The sequence below is a fragment of the Choloepus didactylus genome, chromosome 7 (genome assembly GCF_015220235.1).
Source record: "Choloepus didactylus isolate mChoDid1 chromosome 7, mChoDid1.pri, whole genome shotgun sequence".
NCBI classification, from domain to species: Eukaryota; Metazoa; Chordata; class Mammalia; order Pilosa; family Megalonychidae; genus Choloepus; species Choloepus didactylus.
This window is the reverse complement of record NC_051313.1, coordinates 54,688,084-54,714,652: the sequence shown is the minus strand read 5'-3', so window position 1 is coordinate 54,714,652 and position 26,569 is coordinate 54,688,084. Positions and strand designations below refer to the sequence as shown.

At 39.3% G+C, this 26,569-nt stretch overlaps 1 protein-coding gene across 17 annotated transcripts in view; it reads left to right on the top strand.

The window, feature by feature from the left end:
- KLHL32 (kelch like family member 32) overlaps positions 1–26,569 on the top strand; it is a 318,742-nt gene that overhangs the window by 224,623 nt on the left and 67,550 nt on the right. For 15 of the 17 annotated variants that reach the window (XR_005217809.1, XM_037842503.1, XM_037842505.1 and 12 more), the window contains one exon: positions 2,336–2,434. Coding sequence is in view for 15 of the 17 variants with exons in the window: in XM_037842503.1 (XP_037698431.1) it covers positions 2,336–2,434 (99 nt within the window). In the remaining 2 variants the exon portion in view is untranslated. Of the gene's footprint in view, positions 1–2,335; positions 2,435–3,559; positions 4,373–26,569 lie in introns of those variants that run through there. The other 2 variants (XM_037842517.1, XM_037842511.1) reach the window with 2 other exon arrangements.

Here is a 26,569-nt window from a genome sequence, read left to right as displayed (position 1 = left end):
GCTTTAAAGTCACGGGATTACATGAGATCATCCATGGAGTGAGTGTGAAGAGAGAAGAGAAGCGGTCTGAGGACTGAGCTCTGGGCACCTCCAAAGCTAAGAGGCTGGTAAGGAGACAGAGAGGGAGTAGCTAATGCTGTAGAAAGAAAACTGGAGAGGGAGCATTGTCCCAGAGGCAAAGAAAGAATGAGAGCAATCAACTTTACCAACTGCTGCTGCCTCGAGTAAAATTAAATATTGAGAAATGGCCAGTGTATTAGGAAACATGGAGGTCATTGGTGACCTTGACAAGAACAGTTCAGTGGAGCAGTGGGAACAAAACACAACAGGAGTGAGTTCAAGAGAGAACAGAGTAGAGCAAATGGAGGCAATGTGTTTGGACAACTTCTCTGAGGAGTTTTGCTATAAAGGGGGGCTTGGAGGGAGCTGGCTGGATCTGTGGGGGTCAAGGAAGGGTATAACAGCATATTTGTATGCTAATAGGAAGTATCTGGTAGAAAGAAAATTGAAGATGCAGGAGCAAGAATGGACAACAGCAAGCAGAAAGGGTTAGGATCTAGTGCACAGGTGGGAAAGCAAAATGCACTGATGTAGATATAGGTGGATGGGTTGCTATATTGGTGGTGGTAGCCTTTGGGAGATAATGAGGTGACAGAGAAGAGGGGTTGGGGGTTGAAGGTTGGAGGTTTGCAGGGAGAGGAGAATGAGCAGAAGAGGGAACAAAGAGTGATTCTTCTCCGACAGCAGAAACACCTGGAGGGCTTGTTGAAACACCAATGGCTGGACCTCACCTGAAAGTTTCTGATTGAGTAGGTCTGGGGGAGGAGACAGGAACTGGCAGGTTTTACAAATTCTCAGTGTGCCAGTTTGGAGTTGCTGTAAGGAGTAATATCCCCAGAAAAGCCATATTCTTTAATGAAATCTTTTGGGGCAGACTGATTAGTCTGTTGATTAGGGTAGGGCTCTGATTAAATTATTTCCATGGAGGTGTGGACCCTGCCCACTCAGGGTGGGCCTTGATTAGTTCACTGGAGTATTTAAGAGAGAAACTAAGAGCGAACACAGACCCAGATGCTTGCTGATGCTTGGAGATGTAGACAGAAGGATGTTTGGAGATGCAAAGCTAAGAGATGAAACCCAGAGTTTGTCGCAGAGAAGCTAAGAGAGGACCCCCAGATGCTTAGAGAGAAATGCACCAGGAGAACCAAGTAGAGAGCTGAGAGAAGCTAAGCAAGACAGAAGGCTAAAGACATTTTGGAGAAGGCCATTATGAAATGCAACCCGGGAGCAAAGGACCAGCAGACACCAGCCCCGTTTCCAGCTGACAGGTGTTTCAGATGCCATTGGCCTTCCTTCAGTAAAGGTATCCTCTTGTTGATGCCTTAGTTTGGACACATTTATGGCCTTAGGACTGTAAATTTGTAATCTAATAGATCCCCTTTTTAAAAGCCAATACAATTCTAGTATTTTGCAAAACGGTAGCTTTAGCAAACCGGAACACTCAGGTAATACCGTTGCTGCCTATCCAGAGATGAGATAGAAGCACTAAAGGCTCACTTGTGCCTGGTGGGCACATGTTTAAAGGGAATTTTGTCAGTGTGTGTGCTTTTCTCCAGCCCTGTTCAGCAGCTCAAAAGCTGAAACAGTAGGTAGATAATTGGACTTAACCAGAATAAATGAGGTATAGATGCCACCAGGACACTTGGGAGATTTTGCTTCTCCATGATTTTTTTTTTTTTTTTTTTTGGATTCTAAAGATGGTATTTATACATCCTTTATTTTAAATAAGAATTAGAGAATCATGTTGAGAAAGAAAAATGAAAGTTTGTGTAAAAATTGCCTGTAGGAGTTGCTGTAAGGAGTAATATCCATCTGTGGTCTCACATTGCAAGGAGAAACCAAGTCCCCTTTCCCTAAAATACCTGTTAACTGTACTGTTTCTATGATTTAGTAAAGAGTAAAATTCTGAAATACACTTTGCAAAACTAAAAGTTAGTCTTTTATATTTTATGAGATACCACAAACAGGCTCCAAAAATACACTGAATTTAAGAATGTTCATGTCCTTCCGCAAAAAATAAGCAGAGCTTCACACTCAGGAGATGCAGTGAGTAGAGAACTCAGCTATTAGAGAGAGTTCCTCAGCTCATTAATCTGAATAGAAAGAAATTCTAGAATTAATCCTGCTCTCTATATTAGGGAGCAAAATTAATTCAAATATGGTATGTTAAGCAAAGATTTAAATATAGTGTAGTATATTTACATATTAAACAGTATTATATTAAAATTTTTAATGTAACTGATCTTTTTTTTTTTTTCCTTAAAAAACAAAACAGATTTTGTTGGAGCCAGGTGTGATCCAGGATGTGTTAGCAGCTGGCAGTCACCTGCAGTTGTTGGAGCTTCTCAATTTATGTTCCCACTATCTCATCCAGGTATGTGAGCTTGTATCCTGCTGATATGGCCGTCACATTCCTTTCCCCTGCAGTCGTGCGTTAGCTATACCCCAGCAACCAGAGCCCAACAACAGGTAAAATGCCACCCTAGCCCACTTGGAGGGACGTGGCCTGTGGTGATAGATTTCCTCAGGACATAAACTGAGAAGCAGGAGTGTGGCTTCAGCTCTCACAGCCTGTCACAGAAGTGGGCATTTTCTCCCACCCTCCCTGCCCACTTCAGATCTCCCCAGTGTGCTTGGGCAGCAAATGAACTTGACAGCCACACACAGACACATTGCCAGGCCCTGGGGGAATGATGCTGGGAAGGGTCTTGGTCTGACGCATGTTTTCTGGTTGAGGAAATAACCACAGCTGCCTGAGAAGTTGAATAGTCATGTAAGAGGGAAGTAACAGTAGATCATGTATCACAAAGTCATATATAATTCATTATCACGGGAGCTTCTCAGGCAGTCAATGCTGGAGAAAGGATGAGTGATCCTTGCTTTCTTCCTGTGATTTGCCGGGATGTCCAGAAAGGCCTGTGAAGGTTAGGGAGGAGAAACTCCTACACTGGGTTTCTATGGAGTGTTCACAGCCGTTTCATGTTCGGTTCTGCACATTTTTACTGATGAAAAATCAGAGGCTTGAAAAATACCCAGCTTTCCCAAGGTGATGCAGCTGGTGAGTGGCAGGCATTTTTCTTAAGTGAATGCTATTTGGTTAGGTAGGAAGAGATGGGACATTTCAGACAGTCAGTGTGGCTGTGAGGCTCTTTTATTTTAAAAAGTTAAGTACTAGTTTCCTATTTTAGGATCCTCTCCTATCCCCTACTGGTATTACTTGTCTTTATCATAGCATTGTAACAATAAAAATAAAATTTAAAAAATAATAAATTCACCCAATTTAATTCTATCCTCATGCATGAGACATAATATTAGTGAGTAGGAAATCTCATTTATTTTCCTGTTCAATTACCTTCTCTCCTTCCTTATCATTTTCTCTAATTCAAAATATGCCCTTTATCATTGATTTCTGTTAACACATTTCTCTTCAGTAGCGTTTTGCAGTTTACAAAGCTCTTTTGTGTATATCATCTTATATAATCTTCCCAGTGACTCTGGGAAATAGGAATCCATTGCTTCCCAAAGAGACAATGGCAAGAATGTCAGCCAAGTTCACCTCAGCAGCAATTCAAATACAATATATGAAAAATTTTTATCATTATCTCAGTACATTTAATCTAACAGTAAATGTTTGACTATTTAACTTATTTTCTTTTCTTTCTCCTCAATATTGTTGGGTGGTATGGGAAAGCTGTTTTTAATCCCTTTCTGCAGGTAGCAAATGGGAATAACATAGAAAGGTTACAAGACTTCAGAGATGTGTGTTTGACTTGTGAAATTGAAATTACTTTTATTTGACATTTCTACCTCAAATATTACAACTTGAGCTTTAAGTAACTTCACCTGATTCACTTTTTTCTATGGCAGGTAATAGTGAGTGATATGTGTTGACAGAAGTTCGGTTATAATGTTGCATATTATAAATGGTGTGTATAAACATGTGCATATATAACTATACCTATAATTTTTCTATAGATGAGAATTTCAGATAATGATTTATTTTCCCCCTGCATCAGATAAAGTAGCTCATTATTTTACCAAGGCGAAACTGTAGCTTATATACACATATGTTTTGTGGCCTGTTATTCAGGCTGCTTGAGCAGTTCTTGAAACTTTTACCTATATATTTTCATTTTATTCTCGCATGTAACTTTTCCTGAATATTTGTGATTGTTGCAAGATGTCCAACTTGTGAAAGGAAACTTTGACTGCAAGGGAACCAAATCCATGGATATGCAGAAACCATCGTTACTTCAGTCTTTTGAAAATATAATCCCTGCCTTCTCTTGGGATTATAAAAGCACCAGCCTGGGTCAGTCTGCTTTTAAATCTTGACACAGTCTTGTAGCTATACATATATATCAAGTCTTTGTATTGTTGCTCAGCTGGCTTCTAATATTATTTGGGACCATTTGATTTGGCATATAAAAATAATTTTTTGTTGAAATGAAAAATCTCCAGTGCTGAAAATGTACCTAGAAATTGTGCCCCATCAAGCCAAGGCTAGTATATTCTCTATCCTCGTTTGCTACTTTGTCCGACTAGGAGTTGTGTAACCATTTCCCTCGCTAAGTTGTCTGGTATTGCCTTGTTCTCAAATTTCCATTTTTCCTTTGGTTTGTCTGCCAGAGGAATGCCTGCCAGACGCCTGTTGTAACTAACTCTCCGAGCCTCCCTGGTCATCAACTGTTGCCTTGGCCTGAAGTTCCTCTGTGTGTACAGGGGTTGCTGCTGCCCCAGAGCAGGGAAGGACACCTTGAGGCCACTGCCTGGGCAGGCCACAGTAGTGCCCCCCGTGACAGTGAAGATGGGCATAGTATTTGTCCCTGTGCGGTGACATCTTCCCCTTATTCACCTGGAGTTTCCAGGCCTCCCCTAGGGCCTGTCATTGGAACCCTCATGTTCTCCATGCATATCTGTAGAATAAAGGGGGAGCCATGCAATGAAAATGGTGCTAATTGATTGGGGTTGGGGGGCTAGTGTAGCAAGGCCTCTTCGGGGGCCCTGGCCTATTCAAACAATGGGACCAAACCGGGTAGCATCCCAACTAGTCAGAGCCGCTGTGATTTACCACCATCACCTCCATCCAGTTGTCTTCCATCTCTCCTGTCATGTGGAGCCCTCGGTCCAGAAAAGTCCAGTCAACCACTTTCCCTCCTCAACAGGAAGTTCCTTGGTGCCTTCCCTGCTGCTGAAAGCTTGGACAAAGATGGATATCACACAACATATTAGGCAAAGGGGGGGGGGCCGGGTCCTATGACTCCACTTCATGTATCAGCAGCAAAAAGGCAGTGATGTTCTTGACTGCATGACATGGAAGTTCATCCTTAGACATTGCCTTCTGTAACTCTATTTCAGTGACACCCACAAAAGTTTTGAGAAGGCCAGACTTCTCCCCAGAGTCCTGGAGGAGTTTATGGAGAGGGAATCTCCTCTGCTTTTGCGGACGGCTTGTCAAGCAGGCAGCATTGCATCTGAGGTTCCTGGTCCCTCCTGGGGATGTGATGGGCCTGAACAGAACTGGTGTTCCAGCCTCCACCAGCTGGGCCGGGATCACTGCTCCCATCTCATTACTCCCAGAGAAAGGATTTACAAAGAACTCAAATTTGCATCCTTCTCATCTGCTTTGCAGTGAAGTTATATAGGTCTGTTTACCATGTGGCCTGTTGTGTTAGTCTATTATTAATAAGCATAACCTGTCAGACTTATCTGTTCTCTGAGAGCCACAGACTAGATCCAGTCCCAAATAACATATGAATGCTTATTTTCCCCTTTTCTTCCTCCTGCTCTTCTTCCTCTTTTTCCATTGTGCTCTTTAAAAAAAAAAAAAAAAAAAAAAAAAAAAAGTCATCAGTAAGATGCACCAATTATTGTCTTTATAATGGGTCCAATAAAATGCATGAATTACCTTACTTTTCTGAGTATGCATGTTTGCATACATTTCATTCACTGTTTTAAATCTTGTAAAGAGGACCCTGGCAAACTATACTCATAAGTGATTGACTATGGATGTAGCGTTTCCATTGCATCCCTGATTTACTGAGTCCCTCATATGGACAGTGGAATCTTGTTGAATCCAGTTATGATTTCCAAACTTCTTTTCCTATCCTGTTTCTTGTTTGTTGGCTGAGCATCTTCACCTAAGTATCACAAAGGCAATACAAACTCAACCTGTGGAAACCAGCCCCTTTCTCTACTGATGGTACCATTGATTGACTGGTTGTCCAGAAATTTGGACATAGTCTCAGACTCCCTTCTCACCACGCTGTCCAATCAGTTACCAAGTTGAGTCCATTCAACCTTCTAAACAGCTCTGAAATCTGATCCTTCTCCACAGCTAATGTTCCACCTTTCTTTAGCTGCTCACCATTCTTAGTTATAGGTTATAATTACTTCATAACATCCTCCTAACGGGCCGTCTTGTATCTAGCTTCTGTCCTTGCCAAACCATAATCCCTAGAGGTATCATTATCTTTCCCTGGGAAGGGAAGCATTGTTTATTGAGGGCTTATCCATGCTGAGTGTCTTACATAAGGACTCTCACTTTCCTTCTGCAAAGTAACCCCATAAGGCAGGTGGAAATTGTTTTCCTTTTACAGATGGGGAAATGAATTCAGAACTTGGATGCTGATCAGGTTTAGAAGGCTCTGCTAGCTTCCCTAATGACCATTCAGGTCAATCATTTTACCTTTAAAAATCCTTCGCCTCCTCTCCAAGGCTGGGCCTGTGCCTCCGTAGTCCCACTGAGCACGGTGCCTTTCCCAGCCCCACTTTGTTGCTGCCCCTGAAGCACACCTTTCACATTGGGATTGCCAATAGGTGGCAGAAACCAGGTGATGGAGATCCCAGGTGGCAGACAGAGGTTCTCAGTCCCCTTTCAGACCATCCCCAGGGGCAGGGGTGGGAAAACATCACACACACACGTACATGCACACACGCACACATGCACATGCACACCCTCTCCTGTGGCTTAGTATCAGGGGTTCTGCACACTGGGCTTTGCATCGGATCCCCTGATAATGATGCATTAGGAGGCACAAGCATTGCTGAGGATGTCTTTTTTGTAGTTAGCTTTCAAAACCAAAACCAGAAACAAATTTGTATAATTTATACTACCACACCGCCCCCCCAAATCGTATATCCTAGTGTTTGAATAACAGGTTTTCTTTTGTTCTTTAAGTATCACAGTCTCTATTATGATAGGCAATTTAAATGTACTGATAAGAAAAAAAACATCACTTAGACTTTTAGAACAAAACCACCAAAGCGGTGCATAAATAAACTTTCTTTGACAGGAATATGGGTTTAGTATCTATTCCCAGGCAGCAGGTGGCAGTGTGAATCCACCAGAATTCAGTAGTTAATTTAAAAGTAAAAATCAGAAAAAATGAAGAGAAAAATTATTTATTTTGCTACATGTTAGTCTTCTGACCTAATCAGTAAAAAAGTCATTATTCACACCACACTGGGCAATATGCATTGTAATTTTTAACAAATAATAGGCAACTTTAATGTGTTCACAGGAAATACAGTTTTGTCTTGGGCTGCTGTGGTCATTTATCACCACACTTTGTGAAATCACTCATTTGTTCTAATTTGAATGTAAATGACTCTAAGGTTTTACAAATAAGGTGACAGACTCACATAAATGTAATTGCAGGGTTCATCTCCCTCTTTTTATATATCACTCATTAGGTTATGAATTAAATACATCGTATTAAACCAGGGGCATGTCCAATGATGATATTGTAATGGCAAATTACTCTATGCTATTAGAGGTGTATTTTTTATTCATGGACATTAATTTGTCATTAAGTGGCATTAGTTTAGCACTTTTATGTGAAAGACGTGACCTGAAAAAGAGGCATGCTGCTGTGCTGTGAGAGGAAGGATCACAAGGGCTATAGGTAGAGCATTTTATCACCATAAGAAAACAGAGAGGGGGTTTCGTTTGATTTTTTTTTTTGTACATTTGTTTTGTTTTATGCTGTTACAAAGATGAAAGATCCTTTCTCCAGATTGAAGGTGTTTGTTCTGTTTACCGTGTGCACATTTGGACCATCGAGTAAAGGAAAGCCAAAACTCTTACTCTTAATCATTCAGAAGCCAAGGATGTGAGGTGAACAGGAATGGGGAGGCGGTTTCCTGCCCTAAATCTCCCTCTGCGGCTGATGCTTATTAGTCATCCCTCGTCTTCATTTAGTCTTACAACTAAATGGGTTACAGTGAGAATTAGTCATCTCTCTCTCTTCAGTGATGTTACAGAGGTTTAAAGAATGGTATTCTCTCGTGAGGTTGTTAGGAAGAATTCTGGGTACTTTTGTTCCTTTTCTTTCCCCTTTTTCGTAAACGGAGCTTTAACTGTGCTTTCACCAAGAAAATCTTTTTCCACTTTCAACTTCTTGAAATAGCTTCATAGAAGAGGGAAAGTAACTGAGCGCTGCTTTTGCACTATTTTCGACACAGTTTAATGTGACTGGTAAAATGTCTTTCCAACCCCAGTTACGCTTGAGGGTGGGGATGGTGTCACACTTCTCTATGTCTTACCCATTCCCTCCATTCACACTGCAGGAGCTCAGTGTGTATTGAGGGAATGAATGATGCATCCATTCAATAACTATCACTTCTTTTCCGATCTCAAAATTTTATGTTATGTCAAGAAAAATACATTAATTTCAGCCTTCCATTGGTTTTGCCCATTGAACATTTTTTTAAGTTGAAAATACTTTCTATGAAGATTGCATTTGAGGATCTTATCTATTTTATAGTATTATAACAGATTATCATTTTTTACTAAGTAACACCACAATGACTTATAGGAGGGTATCTTTTCTAAACAATGTATTATCATAATTTTAATTATTAAATTAAAAGTATCTCCTAAATAGGATATATAATGAGAATATATAATGAGTGTTCTGAATAGAATAATTTATCCTCAAGGGTGAGAACAAGTTATAACTCATGCTCATTTTTTCTCCAACACTGAGCTATTTTTTCCTCGCAGTAGAGAAGAAAAATGGTTGTACCAACATATATATTTAATATGCCTGAAATCAAATACATTGTATGCCATTCCATAGTTTACACTAGAGCTGATATTCTTGTGTTTGGAGGAAGTTGAATACAACATTTGGAAAATATAAATGGCTTACTCTTTTGAATGTATTTTTTTTAATTGGTGAAAATGATAAGAAAGGGTGGAAATGTATCAGACCTATTAAATCATAGTCAACTACTAATTATTTGTTCTAATCAAATGTATTTGTTGTCTGGCATGGGTAATCTAGAATATCATATTTGCCAGATGTCATTAATATTTGGCTCTAAAATGTATCGTAAGATCTTTTAGAAGCCATTTTAAGATCTCAGTTTTTTTTTTTCTTATGCTACCATGTTGGTTTTTATTCCCTAAAACCACATCAAATGATGCCTGGTAAATGACATCCCAGAGGCATGCTGGCTGGCCAAGAAGCCATTTTGGGATTTTAATTTGTAATGTGGATTGCATCTTCCTTGTTTGTGAGGTTTTAAAGAGGGCAAAGATTATATTGAAGGATTTTCTAATAGTACTGTTAGTAATTAGTAATTTTAATTCTAAGCTAACTATTGTTATATGTATTGCTTCTAAGGACATTATATGCATTAAAATCTCTTCCAGCCTAAGTATATGTTTTCAAAGATAGAATGTTTTATTAATGTTAGAGTTTGGAATCAATAAATAAAGCAAGTAAATATCAATGTATCAATACTACTTGATTCCTTTATCAATACTTGGAAATTATGGGGTCTAAAAGAAAACCTATGTTCATTTAAAATATTCATCCTCCACACACCTTCCACCTGTAAGTATTTCTACTCAAGAGTTGAATGTCTGCTCTCTGCTCTACAGTTAAAGCACCGTTTGGCTCCTTACTCCATTAGTTACCTCCTATGTTTTCTTGGTTCCAATTTCTCCTTCTCCACTAGCACCTTCCTTCAGTTTGTAAATAGGATCAAATAATAGAGGAGAAATTTTCTTCTCCCATTACTCCCATTTCTTTCTTTCCCTTCTGTTCACAACTGTGCTCAATGTCCTCCTCACCTTCTATTCATTCTTAACCGACTGGACTCAGTGGTCTGCCTTCCCCACTCCTCAAAAGCTGCTCCAGCTGGTCTCCAAAGCCTCTAATTGTCAAAAGCAGCAGGCCTTTGGTAGTATCTTAATATGATCACTCTACAGCATTTTGATACTGGCAGCTCCACTCTTTTCCTGCACCTCTCCTTTCTTAGGATTCTCTCTCTCTCCTGGTTCTCTTTCTACTTCTTTTCATTTCCTTGACATGCTCTTTTTCTTCCATCAACTTGTATGCCCCTTGGGGCTCCATGCCAGTGCTCTTTTCTTCTGCTTAGAGGCCAGCCCCTAGCTTCATCTCTAATCTGTATACAGAGGATTACTTTATCCTGTTCTCCTCTCCTGAACCAGATCTGTATATTCAGCCAACATTTCCAGTTGATTTCCTACGTACATCTCAAACTCACCTTCATCCCATCTGAATCCTTGGTGTAATAGACAGCTCCATGACTTCATGAATCCCATTAAATTTTGTTGATTTAACCTCTTAAAAATCTCTCAAATATGCCTTCTCCCCTATGTTCCTGTTGTCATTGACATCATTCAGGTCTGAATTATTTCTCTTGGATTTTCTTGCAATAGGTTAACTTTGCCCCCCAGCTGGAGTCTCTCCCCATGCTAATCAATACATTACTGTTAACTGTAAATAACTTTACTATTCATAACATAATTTGTTTATGTTTTATTTTTTCTGACCCAAAGAACAATCTCTTTCCCTAAATTCCAACATGGCTCCCCATATCCTAGTTGTAGTCTAGTTTTCTGACCATGTCCTTACTCTTTCTTGTTTCCCTAGTGTAACGTAGTCTTACTTTACCCCAAGGATATAATACTTTGTCATCTACAGGCCAATTGCCTAATCGGTATTTCCTCTTGGGTATCACACAGTCACCAGAACGTCACATGTCCTTTCTAAGTGTGAACTAAAGCCAGAAACCCAAGAGTCATCCAAGAATCTTCCATTTCCTTGTGCCCAAAATACATTGTCACCAAACTCTTTCACATCTACTCTCTTAATATTTACAATCTATCTTCTTCTCTCTATTTTCATTACCACTGTTTTAATTCAGACTCTCATTACTTATTTCCTGGACTAGAGAAATTTCCTACTGGCTGATGAACCTGTTTTCACTCTTGGCTTACCCAGTATCTCCTCCAAAATTCTGTTTGAATTTTTAGTTTTCTTTTTTTTTAATCCATGAAAAATTCTATTTGATTTTATAAGAAAATAACAATCCAATCTTGTCATGTTCTTGCTTAAAATCATTCAGTGGTTCACTATAGCCTTCAAGATAAAATTCATTCCACTTAATTTGGCACATAGGACCCATCTCTATCATGAAACTTCCTATCTATTTAGCTTTATTTTTTTAACATTTTACTGAAATAATTTATGCCACAATCATTGTGAACTTTGTGCATTTTCCTATAACTACACTTCTTTGTTTGATGTCTTTTTCTCTGTGGATTATTGTCTCCATGCTTTGTCGCTTTATCAATTCCTACATACTTACAAGTATTTGGGTTACTCTGCCAGAGTTGCCAGATCAGTCCTCTCAGTTGCAGTTAGATTTTCCTCTTCTTTCATTATAAGCAGTTGTTGGGAGCACTGATCACACCCTATTGTTAGTGTTGATTTACTTGTCTACTCCCCCATTTTTTATATCCATGGACGCTTTTGCAGAATGAATGCTTCCCCCTTCAATATATACTGTTCCCTCTACCTGGGAAACCATTCGCTCCCTATGGTGCTTCGGTAACTCCTTTCAAGAACCAGAATTAATGTTAACCCTTCAGTTTTTACTTCTGTCTTGTGCAGATAAGGTGATATATATAATGGAAATACTTTAATTCTCCCTGATGGAATATCTTGTTTCTTCTCTGGTGAAAAGTTTGGAGTTATGGTCAGAAGGACTAGAGAGAGGGAATCAAGGCTTTTGGCTGTGCATTAACTTAAGGAAGCGAGGATGATGGTTTTAAAAAAAAAAAATGTGTTTGTTTTTTGAGCTCGTGTACCTAGAAGTGCAGAAATGATAAGCAGTGACTCATTTCCACTTTCCCCCAAAGTGTCATCTGGCAGATAGATTTATCTTTGGAGCCAGACAGATATAAGTCCATATACCAGAACCTTGTGCTTATTAGTTAAGTGACCTTAGGCAAGTTACTTAACCTCTTTGCCTTTCATTCCTCATCTGCAGATATGGTATCTTATGTACAATCTATCTCTCAGGAGTGTTGGAAGATTACATGAGAAAGTACATGCAAAGCACTTAACATAGTATCCTACACACAGTAGGTGCCCTAGAAACCAGAGCCAGTATGATGGAATACTTCATTTGTGAATTCCTCTATTAATTCCAAATTGCCCTCTAAGCTGCTACCCCTGTCTTCCCGATCAATAACATATTGTGCCAGTCTCTTCCTGAAGATTTTGTGAATAATCAGCATTCTGGAAAATGCATTTTTTTTCTTTCAGTCACTTCTCCTTGATTTTGTAGAAATGCATTTATTGTTTTTTAAAAGGCTACAAATAATTATGTGGTCCTTCACTTTTTCCCTGCTTCTAAGATGGGCAAACGTCATACTGAAATTGTACTTTAATGTAGAATAATAAAACCAAGGCTTTGTCAAAATAACACATTAAATGGTATCGATGTTTTGTAGATAGGCTGTTTTGTTTATTATTTCTCCTACCATTCCTATAAATATAAAACACCTCCCCCCTTCTTCGTATACAGTATCCAAGAAACAATTGGAAAAATCTTTCATCTCTAACTCAGGTGTATAGTTGGTACTTAGAAGCCCATGTTGTTGGGTTGAGTTCTTTCTGCATGCACCGTGAGAGTTCCCTGTGATGGGACTTTTTAATAATGAAGATCATTGTGTCTTAAGCTCTCCGACTAAGGGAAATAAAAACTGTATTTGTTAAAAATAAGAAATGTTTAGATTATTTCTTACTGGGAGAGGATTATCCATGTGTCCTGCCTCTCTCCAGCTGTTTTTCTTTCTGACTTTCCCAACTAGACTTCTATATCACACACTTTCCTTTGGCTTATCATCCTTTTCCCACACATTCAAGGGGCATATGCCACAGGCCCTGGGAAATGACTGTATCATTAGTTTGGCTCCAGGGATCCTGTCTTCAGTCCCTTCCAGTATACGGGCTGGGGTCACGCAATTAGTTTTGCAGCAAAAATATATTTATGCAGGTGTTTTAGTTTCCTTGGCTGCTCAAGCAAATACCACGCAATGGGCTGGCTTAAACAATGGGAATTTATTAGCTCTCAGTTTTGAGGGTAAGAGAAAGCCCAAATCAAGGCATCATCAAGGTGATGCCTTCTTCTTGAAGCCTGGCATTCTTGGACTGGCTGTCATCGATCCTTAGTCCTGGGCTTCTGTGTCACATGGAAACACATATGGCGGCCTCTCCTGGCCTCCGCTGGCCTCTCTGTTCTCTTGGGTTCTGTTGAATTTCAGCTTCCTGCTTCCTGTGGTGTTCTCTCTGTCCGCCTGAATTTCATTCCACTTTTAAAGGATTCCAGTAATAAGTTTATAGGCCCATCCTGATTGAGGTGCCCCCCCCCCCCCCTTAACTGAAGTAACCTCATCAAAAGGTCATACTTTAAATGGGTTTACTTCTACAGGAATCGATTAAGTTTAAGAACTAGCGTTTCTATGGTACATACAGTTCCAAACCACCACAACAGGATAGAGTCATTCCTTTCTTTACTCAACTGTGTGTTCCGGATCAGTGTTTCTTAAACTTGTGTGTATACGGGAATCACCTGGAGGGCTGGTTAAAACAGACTACTGGGCTGGACCCCCAGAGTTTTTGATGTAATAGTTCTGGCAGGAGCCTGAGAATCTGCATTCTAACAAGTTCCTAGGTGGTGCTGATGTTCCTGGTCCAGGGACCACAGTGGGAGATCTGTTGCTCTAGATGGTGTTTCCACAGCCCTTCTCTCTTGCAAATACCCACTTGTTAAATCACTGATACTCAGATTTTGAAAGTGTCATCACACTTAGATAAATTTGAACTGGTCTTAGTTTATAATTATAATAAGAATTTTGATATTATGTAGGCTTCATATAGCATCCAATCTATATAAAGACAAAACAGCACAGATCTGAAACCAAAAACCTCCAATCCCTACTCTTATTTAAAATAATAATTAAATCAAACAACGTATGTGAATAACTATTTAAAGCCCACAAAATTGGGCTTATCTTCAGCACTCTGACTTTGAGGAGATATATGTATTGGTGCTAAATAAGGAAATATATTATAATTCCTACTATTCTTTTTTAAAATTTTAACCTGCTTATGGCTCCTGTGGCCTTAAAAAGAGTTTGCAGTTATTAAAATTGTAGTTTTAGAACCGTAATCACTCAGATATACCATTTTCAATGAAAAAAGATGATATACATTAATTTCCTCTATATAGTCCATAATTTAGTGAAAATCTCCTGATGTGCTGAGTCAGCTTTACTGAACTTTGAAACAACAGTTTCCAGCACATGGTGATGGGGAGCTAGAATTATTAATTGTTGATGGCTATGTCTGTGTGCTTTCTTCCTTCTGGGTTGCTAGCTTACTGGAGAATTTCCCAGGAAACAATGCAAAATTATTCATGATCCTTAAGTATTATACATACAGTTGATTATGAAAATGTACTAGTAACCTAATTGTAGAATTCCCCTGTTCTACAGCACAAATATATTTAAATAGGCCTTCAAACACTCCAAGAATAAGAGCATGCTGGAGTTTTTTTTTTTTGCCTTTTTTTTACTTGCTAATATTTTGTTTTAGCTTAATCAAATTTACCATGTGCATATTTACATCAATATATGAATATGTAGTTACCTACAGTTGTCCAGGTACTTTTATATGTTTATGGACATATATATATATATATATATATATATACCTCCCTATATATTTATACTTCTAAAAAATACCAGGGTTTACATTATTTTATAAGACAAGTAATCTGGCATGCATTGTCAATGAATTGCTTTTTTTCCCCCATAACAATTAGATTTTATCCTATACGCTTCAATGTAAAGTTGATATTATGGAGAAAACTCAGGTCTTTTTACATACATGATATACATAATACTTTCTTTTTTTACCTGATTCATTCCCAGGCTGTTAAAAGGTTTGGATTTTTGTTTGTTTGTTCCAGCATGTTCCAGAGGGTCAGCCTCTCAGCGCACATCCACACTGATGCCCTTTATGTTGCTTCCTCTAGTCCTATCATGTAGTCCTTTTCTGTAGCACCGGGTTGTATAGTCATGTAATATCTTGATTTACAACTAGGTTGTAATCCAAGTACGAAACAGGTGGAATCACAACTGGGTATGGTGCCTTGGATATTAATGACTTGGCTCAGCAGTGGAATTTCTAAAGCTGTATATACTTTTTGTCTTAATTATGCATTCATTAAAAGCTTTTATACCCAACAGAATAAAGTAAATATTTTTTTGATCTCCATAGTGTGCTCCCAGACTGTAGATTTGCACAGCAGGGTCTTGATAATCTGAATAAATTATATTTCCCCAAGGAGTTTATCTTTCAAATAAGGTTATAAAGAAATGCAGCTCCTCCATCCTTAGATTTCTCCATGTTCCTTTTCTGCTATGTGTAATATAGAGCATGGGAACCGGAGTAAATTATAGATAGTAGTACATACTTGGTTGTCCTCTAGTACAATGTCTCAATTTGTCCTCCTGGTTTATCTCTGGTGACGTCTTTTTCAAGTACAAAAGAATGATTTTACCTGACAGTTTTGATTTTTGCTGATTTTGTAGCAAAGTCTATGTTAAATATTCAGTGTTCTATTTCCTTCACCCAACCAGTGAATACAATGTATGGGCTATACAAAACTATAGTTTAAGCAGTGTTGACAGCATAAAAAAGGGGAAATGATAATGCCAATATTAGCTACTATGTCTTGAGCACCTAATAAGCAGAAGCTCTTTACATTTATTATTTGGAATCCTTACCACAGATCTAGAAGGCAGATATTGCTTTTCCCATTTTTTCAATGAGAAAATTCAACTCAGATTAACCATTTGCTGAGGCTGTCTGATTGGTTAGCTTCATATCATGTGCTTTTCATATAATTCCAAATAAAAGGTGCAGCCAGTGCCACAGTTTATGACCTGTGAAAGAGAAAGGGAAAAATATAAAATTATAAACCCAAATAAATATGCACAATCAGCTGAACTTGTAATTTTTCTGAGTCATAAAGAATAAGATGGCAATGCACCTGACATTGAATAGTATAGTTATGAAATGTTCAGACAAGTAGCCTTTTTTCCTCCCCTCTCCTTGGGCTGCCATATTTGTCTCCAGTCATTAACATTCTAGGGATAGGTTCCTTATTTAAGTATTTTTAAAGGAGCAAGAGAATCTATGTTATTCTGGAAACTAAGAACTGAAAACAATGAAAGTTGAATTTTTACAACTCTGGTATTTTCTCTTTCCTGCCTGCTATTCATCAGTCAAAACTTTGCTAAGTAGCCACTATTTGAAGACAGGGAGAGAGGTCTGAGAAGTAAAAATACCATTCACAGGGTAGCTGGTGAGAAAAGTACTTGACCACTGACAGAAAGTTAAACAAATGTTACAAATAGCCAGTGCAATTTGTCTGAAGAAGGAGCTGCCCTCAAGTGATAGTGGAGAGACCCACCTTTACTAGGACATGGGAGCTGATCTGCTTTCTTCTCTTCTCCCCCAGCAGGGGGGGAGGAACATTTATACAGAACTTCCCTCTTCTGCAAGCTTTTAATCTCTGTGGAATCAAATGGAGCCTTTAAATCCATCACAGATAATAACCATTTTGTAACAATAAGTTTCATGGTTCGACTTATGGCTAAAGGAAAATTGTGAAATTTAGTTTGCACTTAGTAATGTTTAGGGTAATTGTGAAACCTTGTTCCCATTCTTTTAAGGCAGCTAGCCAATTAGGCAAACAGCATGGACATTTATATATCTCTGATAATCAATAAGTTCCAACAGAGATAAGATTGTTTTTCAACATTCTGAAAGGAAAAAAAAAAAAAAACAAAAAATCACCAATAATGTGGAAAGTCAGAAGACCCAGGATTCACTGTGGAAGCCAGGCCTGATGTGTTTGCTACCATAAGTGGGTCTTCTAACATATTTACTAATTGTGTAAAAAAATCTGATGTGTTAGTTCATCATGAGAGAATTTCTTAAGCTTAGAAATAGCAAATATTTGAAACCACCTTTTTCAGTTAATTGTGGGAAATTTAGTCTAACTGTGAAATCATATTTATAACTAGGCTATCATTTCATCTTTCTATTTCAAGACATGGATATGCCTCACATGTTGCTTTTTTGTGTTCATAATCCAACATAATTCCAGTTACAGTCAATGAGAAAGGCAATAAGATTGTCATTGTGTAGTATCCAAAAAGCATGATACAAAACCTACCTTTCAGGAACTTTTCACTAGTTGGAAGATAAGCTATTGCATGAATAGCTTAGTATGTGATAGGAGATGTGAATTGGAAGGCATTAGAATTCAGTCTATGAGAAAGGGCTTCATTTTTACCACATCCTAGTTGGTTATTAGTTCCCATAAGTTGCCAGTACAATGCTTTTATTTCACTCTTAGTTAACATTGTTAATTCAAAACATACTGGTTTCATATGTAAGTTGTCAGGTTACTTGGAATAGATTTGGGAGTAGCAAAATAAAGGATTTCTTGATTTTCATTGTAAGAGTGACTCTTCATTTAGAGGAGTCCTCAAAATCTGGGCATTGTCAACATTTTATATTAGAACTCTGACTTTCCTGTATGCTTTTACATGTTGGGCATGGAAACATCATCATGTCTCCTGATAACATTTATCTGTAGAGAAGCAATGACATGTGGTAATTGAAATGGCATTTTGAAGGGAGGTCTAAGCAAAGGCTACTGTATTAGTTTCCCGGCTGCTAAAACAAATACCATATAATGTTTTGGCTTAGCAACAGGAATTTATTGGCTCACAGTTTCAGTGGCTAGAAGGCTTGCTTCTTCATGGGGTCTGATCTTCTGGCTGGCTGGCAATCTTTGGGGTTCCTTGGCTTTTCTGTTCTTTGGCAATGCACATGACAGTGTCTTCTCCTTTCTCTTCTGGGTTCCACTGACTTCCTGTCAAGCTTATGGTTGTTCCCCGTAGTTTCTCTCTTTCCGTGTCCAATTTCCTTTGCTTTTGAGGACTTCAGCCATGTTGGATTAAGGCCCATCCTGATTCTGTTTGAGCAAACCTTAACCAATAACATCTTCAAAAGTCCTCTTTACAAATGGATTCACACCACAGGACCAGGGGTTGGGACTGGGCATGCCTTTTGTAGGGGACATGATCCAGTCCCTAAGGTATCAGTACTTGTAAATGAAAGATCATAATTGTAATAGTGAAATATAGCATTATTAAAATAGTTACATCTGTTGAGTGTAATTACCCAGAAAATTATGGAATCCTGTTCAATTTGGTAAATTGTCATTAGAGAGGGAAGAATTTGAGAAGCTCAAAATGTCATTACTCTTTACAAAATGACATTGCTCATATTTTAACCTTGAGAGAAGTTTATTATCTGTAACCCAAGTCATAGTTTCCCATACTAATAGTACATGTTTTGTTTATTTTTGTTTCACAAGTCAATGATGTTTTCAGAACCAGATGAGCCAATGAGATAAATAGGCTATACTAAGGTTCTGTGTTACACTCTTTTCCTTAGTATTAATCAAAGCAACTCCATCAGATTTCTGAATCTTGTCAGTTTAACAATGACTTTTAGATTTAAGCCAGAATGTCACGCAGATTTGGGGGGATATTCTACAGTAAATACAATCACAAGATGACAGATATTTTCTGTTTGGCATAATTCCTGTTCCAGGGTCACAATTAAACTGCAGTGTTGGATGGGTGAGGGGTTACTGACAGAGTCAGGCAGGTGACATACAGGCATGGCTGAAACAAAGACAGACTACATATTAGAAATGTAGATCATTGATGTACAGTTTGTATCACTGTTGACACACGTCAAGATGCATATTTTGTCATGGGCAAACATAAGCTAGGCTGTGGGTTGTGTGCAATGAATACACAGCTTCTGGCTCTAAGGCTGTACATGTTTTTCTCCCATTTGAAAATGTATTAGAATGCAGTTGAGTCAAGGTGGTGTTATTTCAGGGATAGGTTTAAATGTGCTCTAAAGTATAAGATAAAGTAAATCTTAGATGAACTTAGGTCCTTTCTTCTTTTTTTTTTTTTTTATTTTGAAATGAATTCAAAGTTATAGGAACAGTTGCAAAAACAATACTAGCCCCATACACAGAAATCCATCATACCCTGACCCCCCTCTCCCGATAGCCCAAGCCACCAACTTTAACATGCTGTCACATTGCTATTTCTTTCCCTCCCTCCCTCCCTCCCTATCATCGATCATCTATTGCTGTCTTCTGAACATATGAGAGCTAGCTGCACACATCCTTGAACATACACTATAATTCACGCATACACTTCCCATGAACAAGAACATTCTTTTATGCAATTCCATTAAGCGCAGCTAAGAAGTACAAGAGATTCAACAATGATACAAAGCTTACATTCTATATTTCCTTTTCCTTATGTCTCAATTGTGTCCCTTTAAGCCTCCTGTCCTCCATCCTCCAATCCCATCCAAGTTCATCCTTTTCATTCAATTGTCATCTATTTAGACTGTCTTTTTTTTTTTTTTTCAGTTGTGGAAACATATATATAGCCTAAATCTTCCCATTCCACCCCCTCCCTAGCCTTCCATTAGTGGGATTAATCACATTTAGAATGTTGTAATGCTCTTTCCCACCATCCATTACTAGAAATTTCCCTTCACCTCAAACAGCTACCCTACACTCATTTCTTAACTCCCCATTGCCCCTTCCCCCATTTCTCTTTACCCATACTCTACTTTTCATCTCTATGGTTATATTCTCTGGTAATTTCTTTGTGTTTACTGTGGGGCTTAAAATTAACCTCTTAAATCTATATCAATCTTGTTTTTCTTTGATACCACCTTCACTTCAATAGGACACATAAACTATGTTCCTATACTCCTCCATTCCCCCACCTTTATATAGTTGTCTAAAATTACATATTTTACATTGAGTTCAAAACCACTGATTTGTCATTAGAGTTTGTGTATTTTATATCATGTAGGAAGTAAATAGTGGAGTTACAGTTCAAAAATTATTGTCTTCTATTTGTATTCCATTGTGTTTGGAGAATGTTCTTTGAATATATTCAATTTTTTTTTTTTAATTTCTTGAGGCTTATTTTATGTCCCAGCTTATGGTCCCTTCTGGAGAAAGATCTGTGATCCCTCAAGAAAAATGAGTGTCCTGGTGATTTGGGATGTAAGGTACTATATATGTCTGTTAAAATTCTCTATATCTCTTTCTCCTTTCTTTGTTTCTCTGTTGGTAGTGCTCCCTTTAGTATCTGAAGTAGGGCAGGTCTTTTATTGGCAGACTCTCTCAGCATTTGTTTGTCTGTGAAAAATTTAAGCTCTCCCTCAAATCTGAAGGAGGGTTTTGCTGGATAAAGTATTCTTGGTTGGAAATTTTTCTCTTTCAGAATTTTAAATATGTCATGCCACTGCCTTCTCACCTCCATGGTGGCCACTGAGTAGTCACAACTTAGTCTTATGTTGTTTCCTTTGTATGTGGCGAATTGCTTTTCTCTTGCTGCTTTCAGAACTTGCTCCTTCTCTTCAGTATTTGAGAGTCTGATCAGAATATGTCTCGGATGGGTTTATTTGGATTTATTCTATTTGGAGTTCACTGGGCATTTATGCTTTGTGTATTTATATTGTGTAGAAGGTTTGGGAAGTTTTCCCCAACAATTTCTTTGAATTCTCTTTCTAGACCTTTACCCTTCTCTTCCCCTTCTGGGACACCAATGAGTCTTAAGTTTGGATGTTTTATTTTATCTATTGTTTCCCTGAGATCCATTTCGATTTTTTCGATTTTTTTCTCCATTCTTTCTTTTGTTCTTTCATTTTCTGTTCTGTGGACTTCTAGGACACTGAGACATTGTTCAGCTTCCTCTAGTCTTGTATTGTGAATATCCAGAGTCTTTTTAATTTGGCCAACAGTTTCTTTTATTTCCATAAGATCTTCTGTTATTTTTATTTACTCTTGCAATGTCTTCTTTATGCTCTTCTAGGTTCTTCTTTATGTCGCTTATATCCTGGGACATGGTCTTCTTGATGTCCTTTAAATCCTTTGCCATGTTTTCGTTCCTCGATTGTAGTTCTTTGATTAATTGTGCCAGGTACTGTCTCTTCTGATATCTTGATTTGTGTGTTTGGAGTTGGATTCTCCATATCATCTGGTTTTATCATATGCATTAAGATTTTCTGTTGTTTTTGGCCTCTTGGCATTTGCTTTGCTTGATAGGGTTCTTTAAAGTTGTAAAAAAAAAGATACCGATCTAATTTTTCAGAAACACAGTTTGGTGGTGTACGCTTTCTCTAACTAACCAGCAGATGGCGTCTGTGAGTCACTTATACCCCCCAAGTCAGTTCTCCACCTCGTCCCCACTGTGTGTGGGGAAATGATTCTTGTGGGGTTCAGTTGGAGAACTCAGTTTGGGTGTGTTGCTGGAGCCGTCTGCCCTGAATGTGGGGCGTGTGTACGGGTGGCCAGGGAGGAAGGGCAGCTTTAATATTCAAATCCCCCAGGTTCCCAGAGATTCAAGGCCACCACAAGAGTCTAAGCCTTCATTTCATTTCAGCCCCAGACCCTCTCTCTCGCTGTCCCACAAACCACCGGACTTGGCATAGTATCCCTGGGTTCTCTGAGCGGGTCCTCCCATCCAGCCGTGATCCTCCAGGACCTCTGCCGAGGGAATGCCTTGCTACATCACCAGTGCACGCCGTCCCTCAAGGGAAGTCCTGGGCCGCTGGGCCATGCAGGGGCACTCCCAGCCTGATGCAGAGATGGCTGAATGGGGCGTCTCAACACCCCCCTCCTCGCACAGTTCCTTCTTCCCAGCTCTGGGACAACTGGCAGGGTCTGGGCTGTGGGCACGGCCCCGGGCAGGAGTTTATCCAGCCCTCCAGGGAGCCAGCTGCTAGCCGCGGGGTTTCTTTCTGTTTCCGGCTCTCTCCTCCGTTCCCCCAGCCCCAAGGGTATCTGCAGTGGGCTATCTTCCAGGCCAGACACTGAGAGGCTGGCCCAGCCCCCCCTTGCTGTTTTACTGCATGGTTCCCACTATTGCAACTGCAGCCGCTCCTGGGTCCCCCCCCCCTTTTTTTTAAAAAAAAAAAAAAAACCAGTCGGTCTCCAAATGCCAAGCCCTGGCTTCCCCAGACTGCCACGTGGCTGTGGGTCTTCCAACCAGCTTACTCACTCATTTCAGAATGCAGACTCCCGGTTTCACGAAGTATACGGCCCCTGTGGAACTAGCAGACCTCGTCCAGCTGGCGCATTGCTGCAACCAGTATTCTGGGTCACTTCCTGGTTTTTATCTAGTGTTTTTCACGGAGGTGTTTTTTTGCCCTGTCTCACCTAGCCGCCATCTTAGTTTCTCAGGTTTGGCTCTTGAGACTGGTCTGGTCTGTTTCTTTTTCGGCTCAGAAGAGAAAGCCCCAGTCATTTTCCAGTCCTTTCTTATTAGTGTCTTCTTTATTGAGATACACTTCATAATTGATGGCCAATCCCTCTGCTATGGATGAGAACCACCAGCAGCCATCACAAAGCCCAAGGCTCAGCATTTTCTTGCTGCCTCCACTGGTTTGGGAAGAGTGGAAGAAGGTTTCCCAAAGCCCCCAACTGCCCTACTTCCTGCCACTCACAACCTAATGACCTGATCACTTGTCTTACAAATGTAATTACAACTGAATATAACCCAAATTAAGACAGTATTTGCTTTCTTTTTCCTAATATTCAGTAGTTCATCCAGGGAATGCCCTATTTAATGACTGTTAAGGGAATAGGCCACACAGCAAAACTGAATTTGGAGACTATATGGTGTTTAAGAATTCTTGAACTCGAAAAACTGGTGTTTATTCCGTAGCTAGTGCTGTATTGGGGACAGATTTTATGCTGCTGCTTCTGTTATTTAGCTTGTCATTCACACTATAAGAAACAAATAGAAGGGAAAAGAGAAGTCAAATAGCCCTAAACCAAAGGCAAATAAATACTATTTAAAAATATTCCCCAAAGATAAACAATGTACGCACTATGATTCGGGATAGAAACTAAATTTCAAGTGAGAAGCAGTGTGACAGAAATGAAACCTTTTTAGAAAAAAAATTTTCCCCTTTTACTCAAGAGAGTTCCTTGTTGGTGAGCTATAATTTTCATTCAAAACCACTGACTCTGCCTGGGTATTTAGAGTTTTAAGCCACAGAATCTAAGAGAAGTGAGAGAATCTCATAATTAGGCCAAAGTAACATTTGAAATGGTATTAAAATACTTTGATATGAGTAGTCAGTTGATAGAGCGAATAATGCTGTCTTGGACTGTGAAAAAGAAACTCTGGGTGGATGGTATTATTTCTTTTCTCACTGTAGAATCATTATGTTGTCCTTGTCTGTTAGCATTTTCAACTCTGATCATTACCAATTTTCCCTTTGGTAAAACTGAATGATCATTGGCTTTGTCTTGGGGGTATGTGTAGGAAGGCCAGAGAGAGAAAGTGAAAAAATAAGGGAGGCTAATAAAGTATGAAAAATGGTCTGATTAGGGTGATGTTCAGAGTAGGATAGACCTATTGGAAAGATGTGGCCTGTTCGGTTTTGCTTAATTATAAGTAAACAGAAAAAAAATACATGGTCATTCTTTCATTAAACATACATACATCAAGCATCTCTTCTAAGCTAGATACCATAAAACACGGGCCTGTCCTCAGGGAGCTTAGAGTTTAGTAGAGGGAGAAAAGTGTGTAGTCATTGGACAATCAAAGTGGCAAGTGCTATGCTAGAAATCTGCAGAGGGCAAGTTGGAGGCACAAAGGAAGAAGTGGTCAATTCAACCTGAATCAAGGGAAGTTGAAAAAGTGAAATGGGTTGGATGGACAGTCCACCCATTCTTTCATTCAGGAAGTTTGGATTGAGCCTCTGTCATCTGCCTGGTGCTGTTCTAGGCACTGGGGATATAGCAGTGAACAAAACAAATAGGACCCTCCTTCCCCAGGACCTACTGATTGGGGGTTGGGGTGGTGGAGGTCAGTATATTATAAACAAGTAAGCAAATAAATGCAGATGATAATTGCAGATAGTGATGAGTGCTAAAATGGAGTAATGTGGTAGAGGGATGACATAGGGATGGAGTGGGGTGTGTGATTTTAGATAGGATGGTCAGACAGAACTATGGAAATGCGAGTGCTCATCTGTAAGAATTTCACACATGCTACTTCTTCTGTTTGCACATGCTGCTACTTCTGCTACTTCTTCTCTTTAGAATTCTCCCAGTAATCCCACCTCCTCTCCACCCAGCCCTTTTGCCCAATTAATGTTTGCTCTTCATTCAGCTATCAGCTTCATTGTGATTTCCCACAATGAAGTTAGCATTTCCTAACTTTCCACTCCAGGTATTCTACCCCTGATAATCTTTACTATGGTCTTAATTGTCCATTTATTTGTGAGACTTTTTGGTTAATGGCTGTCCCTCCCACTAGACTATACACTCCATGAGGGCTGGGGCTTGCCTATTTTTGCCCACTGTTGTAGTGCCAACTACATGATGTGAATGTGTCGGCAGTTGTCATGGCCAAAGCCTAGCCAGGAGGGATTGTAGGCCCTGCTGACCCACCTAGGGTAAGTAGGAGAGCAGGGCCCAGCTCATGGAAGGCTATCCAGTGCTAATGAGTTTGACCTTTTTCCTGTAAATAAATGGGAACCTATTAGTGGGTTTTAAGCAGGTGATCAGTAGGCTCAGAGTCTCATCTCTCATCTCACACATAAAGAAAGAGGATTGGATATTTAATACTGAAGACAGGAAGGATACTTTAGGCCACTGTTTCAGGGAGTCTGAGCAGGAGATGATGAGGGACAGGACGGGAGATGCCAAGGAAAAAGAGCAGACAGAACCTGGTGACTGACTGGATATATGCTTCCTGGTTCTTAGTGACTGGATGGGGCTGTTCTGTAAGAATTATAGGAGGAGATGCAGGTTTGCATAAAATAAGTCCACATTGGACATGCTGAATTCTATAGGGTGGTGAGGCATCCAAGAGAAGATTTCCTCTTCTCTGCAGTTGGAAATATAAACCCAGAACTTAGGAGAGAGGTTTGAGCTAGTAATGTAGATGTGGAAGGTATTAACATATAATCAGTTCATAATTCAACTCTCTGGTTTTGACTTTGGTGGTCCTCCCTTTCCTTGATTTAATGATTTAGCTTGTTTAAGACTTGGTTATCTAAAGAGACCACATTCTTCCTTTTGATCTCCTTATGTCAGTGATTGAATTGTGGTTTATTGATGCCAAAGTATAATGCTCAGTTATATCTTATTATTCCTTGCCCCCTAAATCTAGGCTATACTTCCAGATGCCAGGCTGTGGTGGTAACTGCTTTACATACTTATCTCCATGATAATCCTATGAGCTGGTTGATTTCTCCATTTTGTAAATGGGGAAGAAGGGAGGTTCAGTGGCTCACCCAAGGCCACAGCCAGTGTAAGGGGTGGAGCTGGATTTGAACCAGGTCTGCCTGACTGTGTGGCTTCTGTTCTTTTCCACCAGCCTGGGTTGTCTCCCAAGGACCTGTGGTTGCTGACAGTTTTTTCTGTCCATGAATGCAATTATTCATTCTCTTTCTCTGACATATGAAAGAGTTCTTTCAAAGAAGTCTAGAAGTTGGTACACAAAAACATTAACAGTGATTATCTCTGCATGGTAGAATTATGAGTGATTTTTATCTTCCATCTCATACTTTCTATTTCTGGAATTTTATAAAATTTACTTTTATAATCAGAAACATAATGGCACTATTTCCAAAGCAAAGATGATTTTTTTCAATCCACAGTATAATAGTGGGCATTTAACGCAGTTTAGCCATTCTGATCACCCCTGCCATCACATGAATGGAAATCCCTAAAAGCAACATTATTTGGTGATTAATTTGCTTGCACATGATCTTAGCCAAAAGAATGAGACATGATGCTTTTGCTGAAAGCTTACAGATCCCATCCTTCCCAACAGGAGGAGTGTGTATTCTGGTGTGATAACGTCTGTGAAGGCAGGTTTTCTTTTTTCTCTTAACTCTCCACTTTCTACATTTTAACTACTGAGGTGCTAACCATACATGGCAAGGAAGATGGAAATCTCTGACATCTAGAAAGCATTTAAGGTTTTGGGAAATTATATTTTTAAGCAGAAGAGGGACAAAAT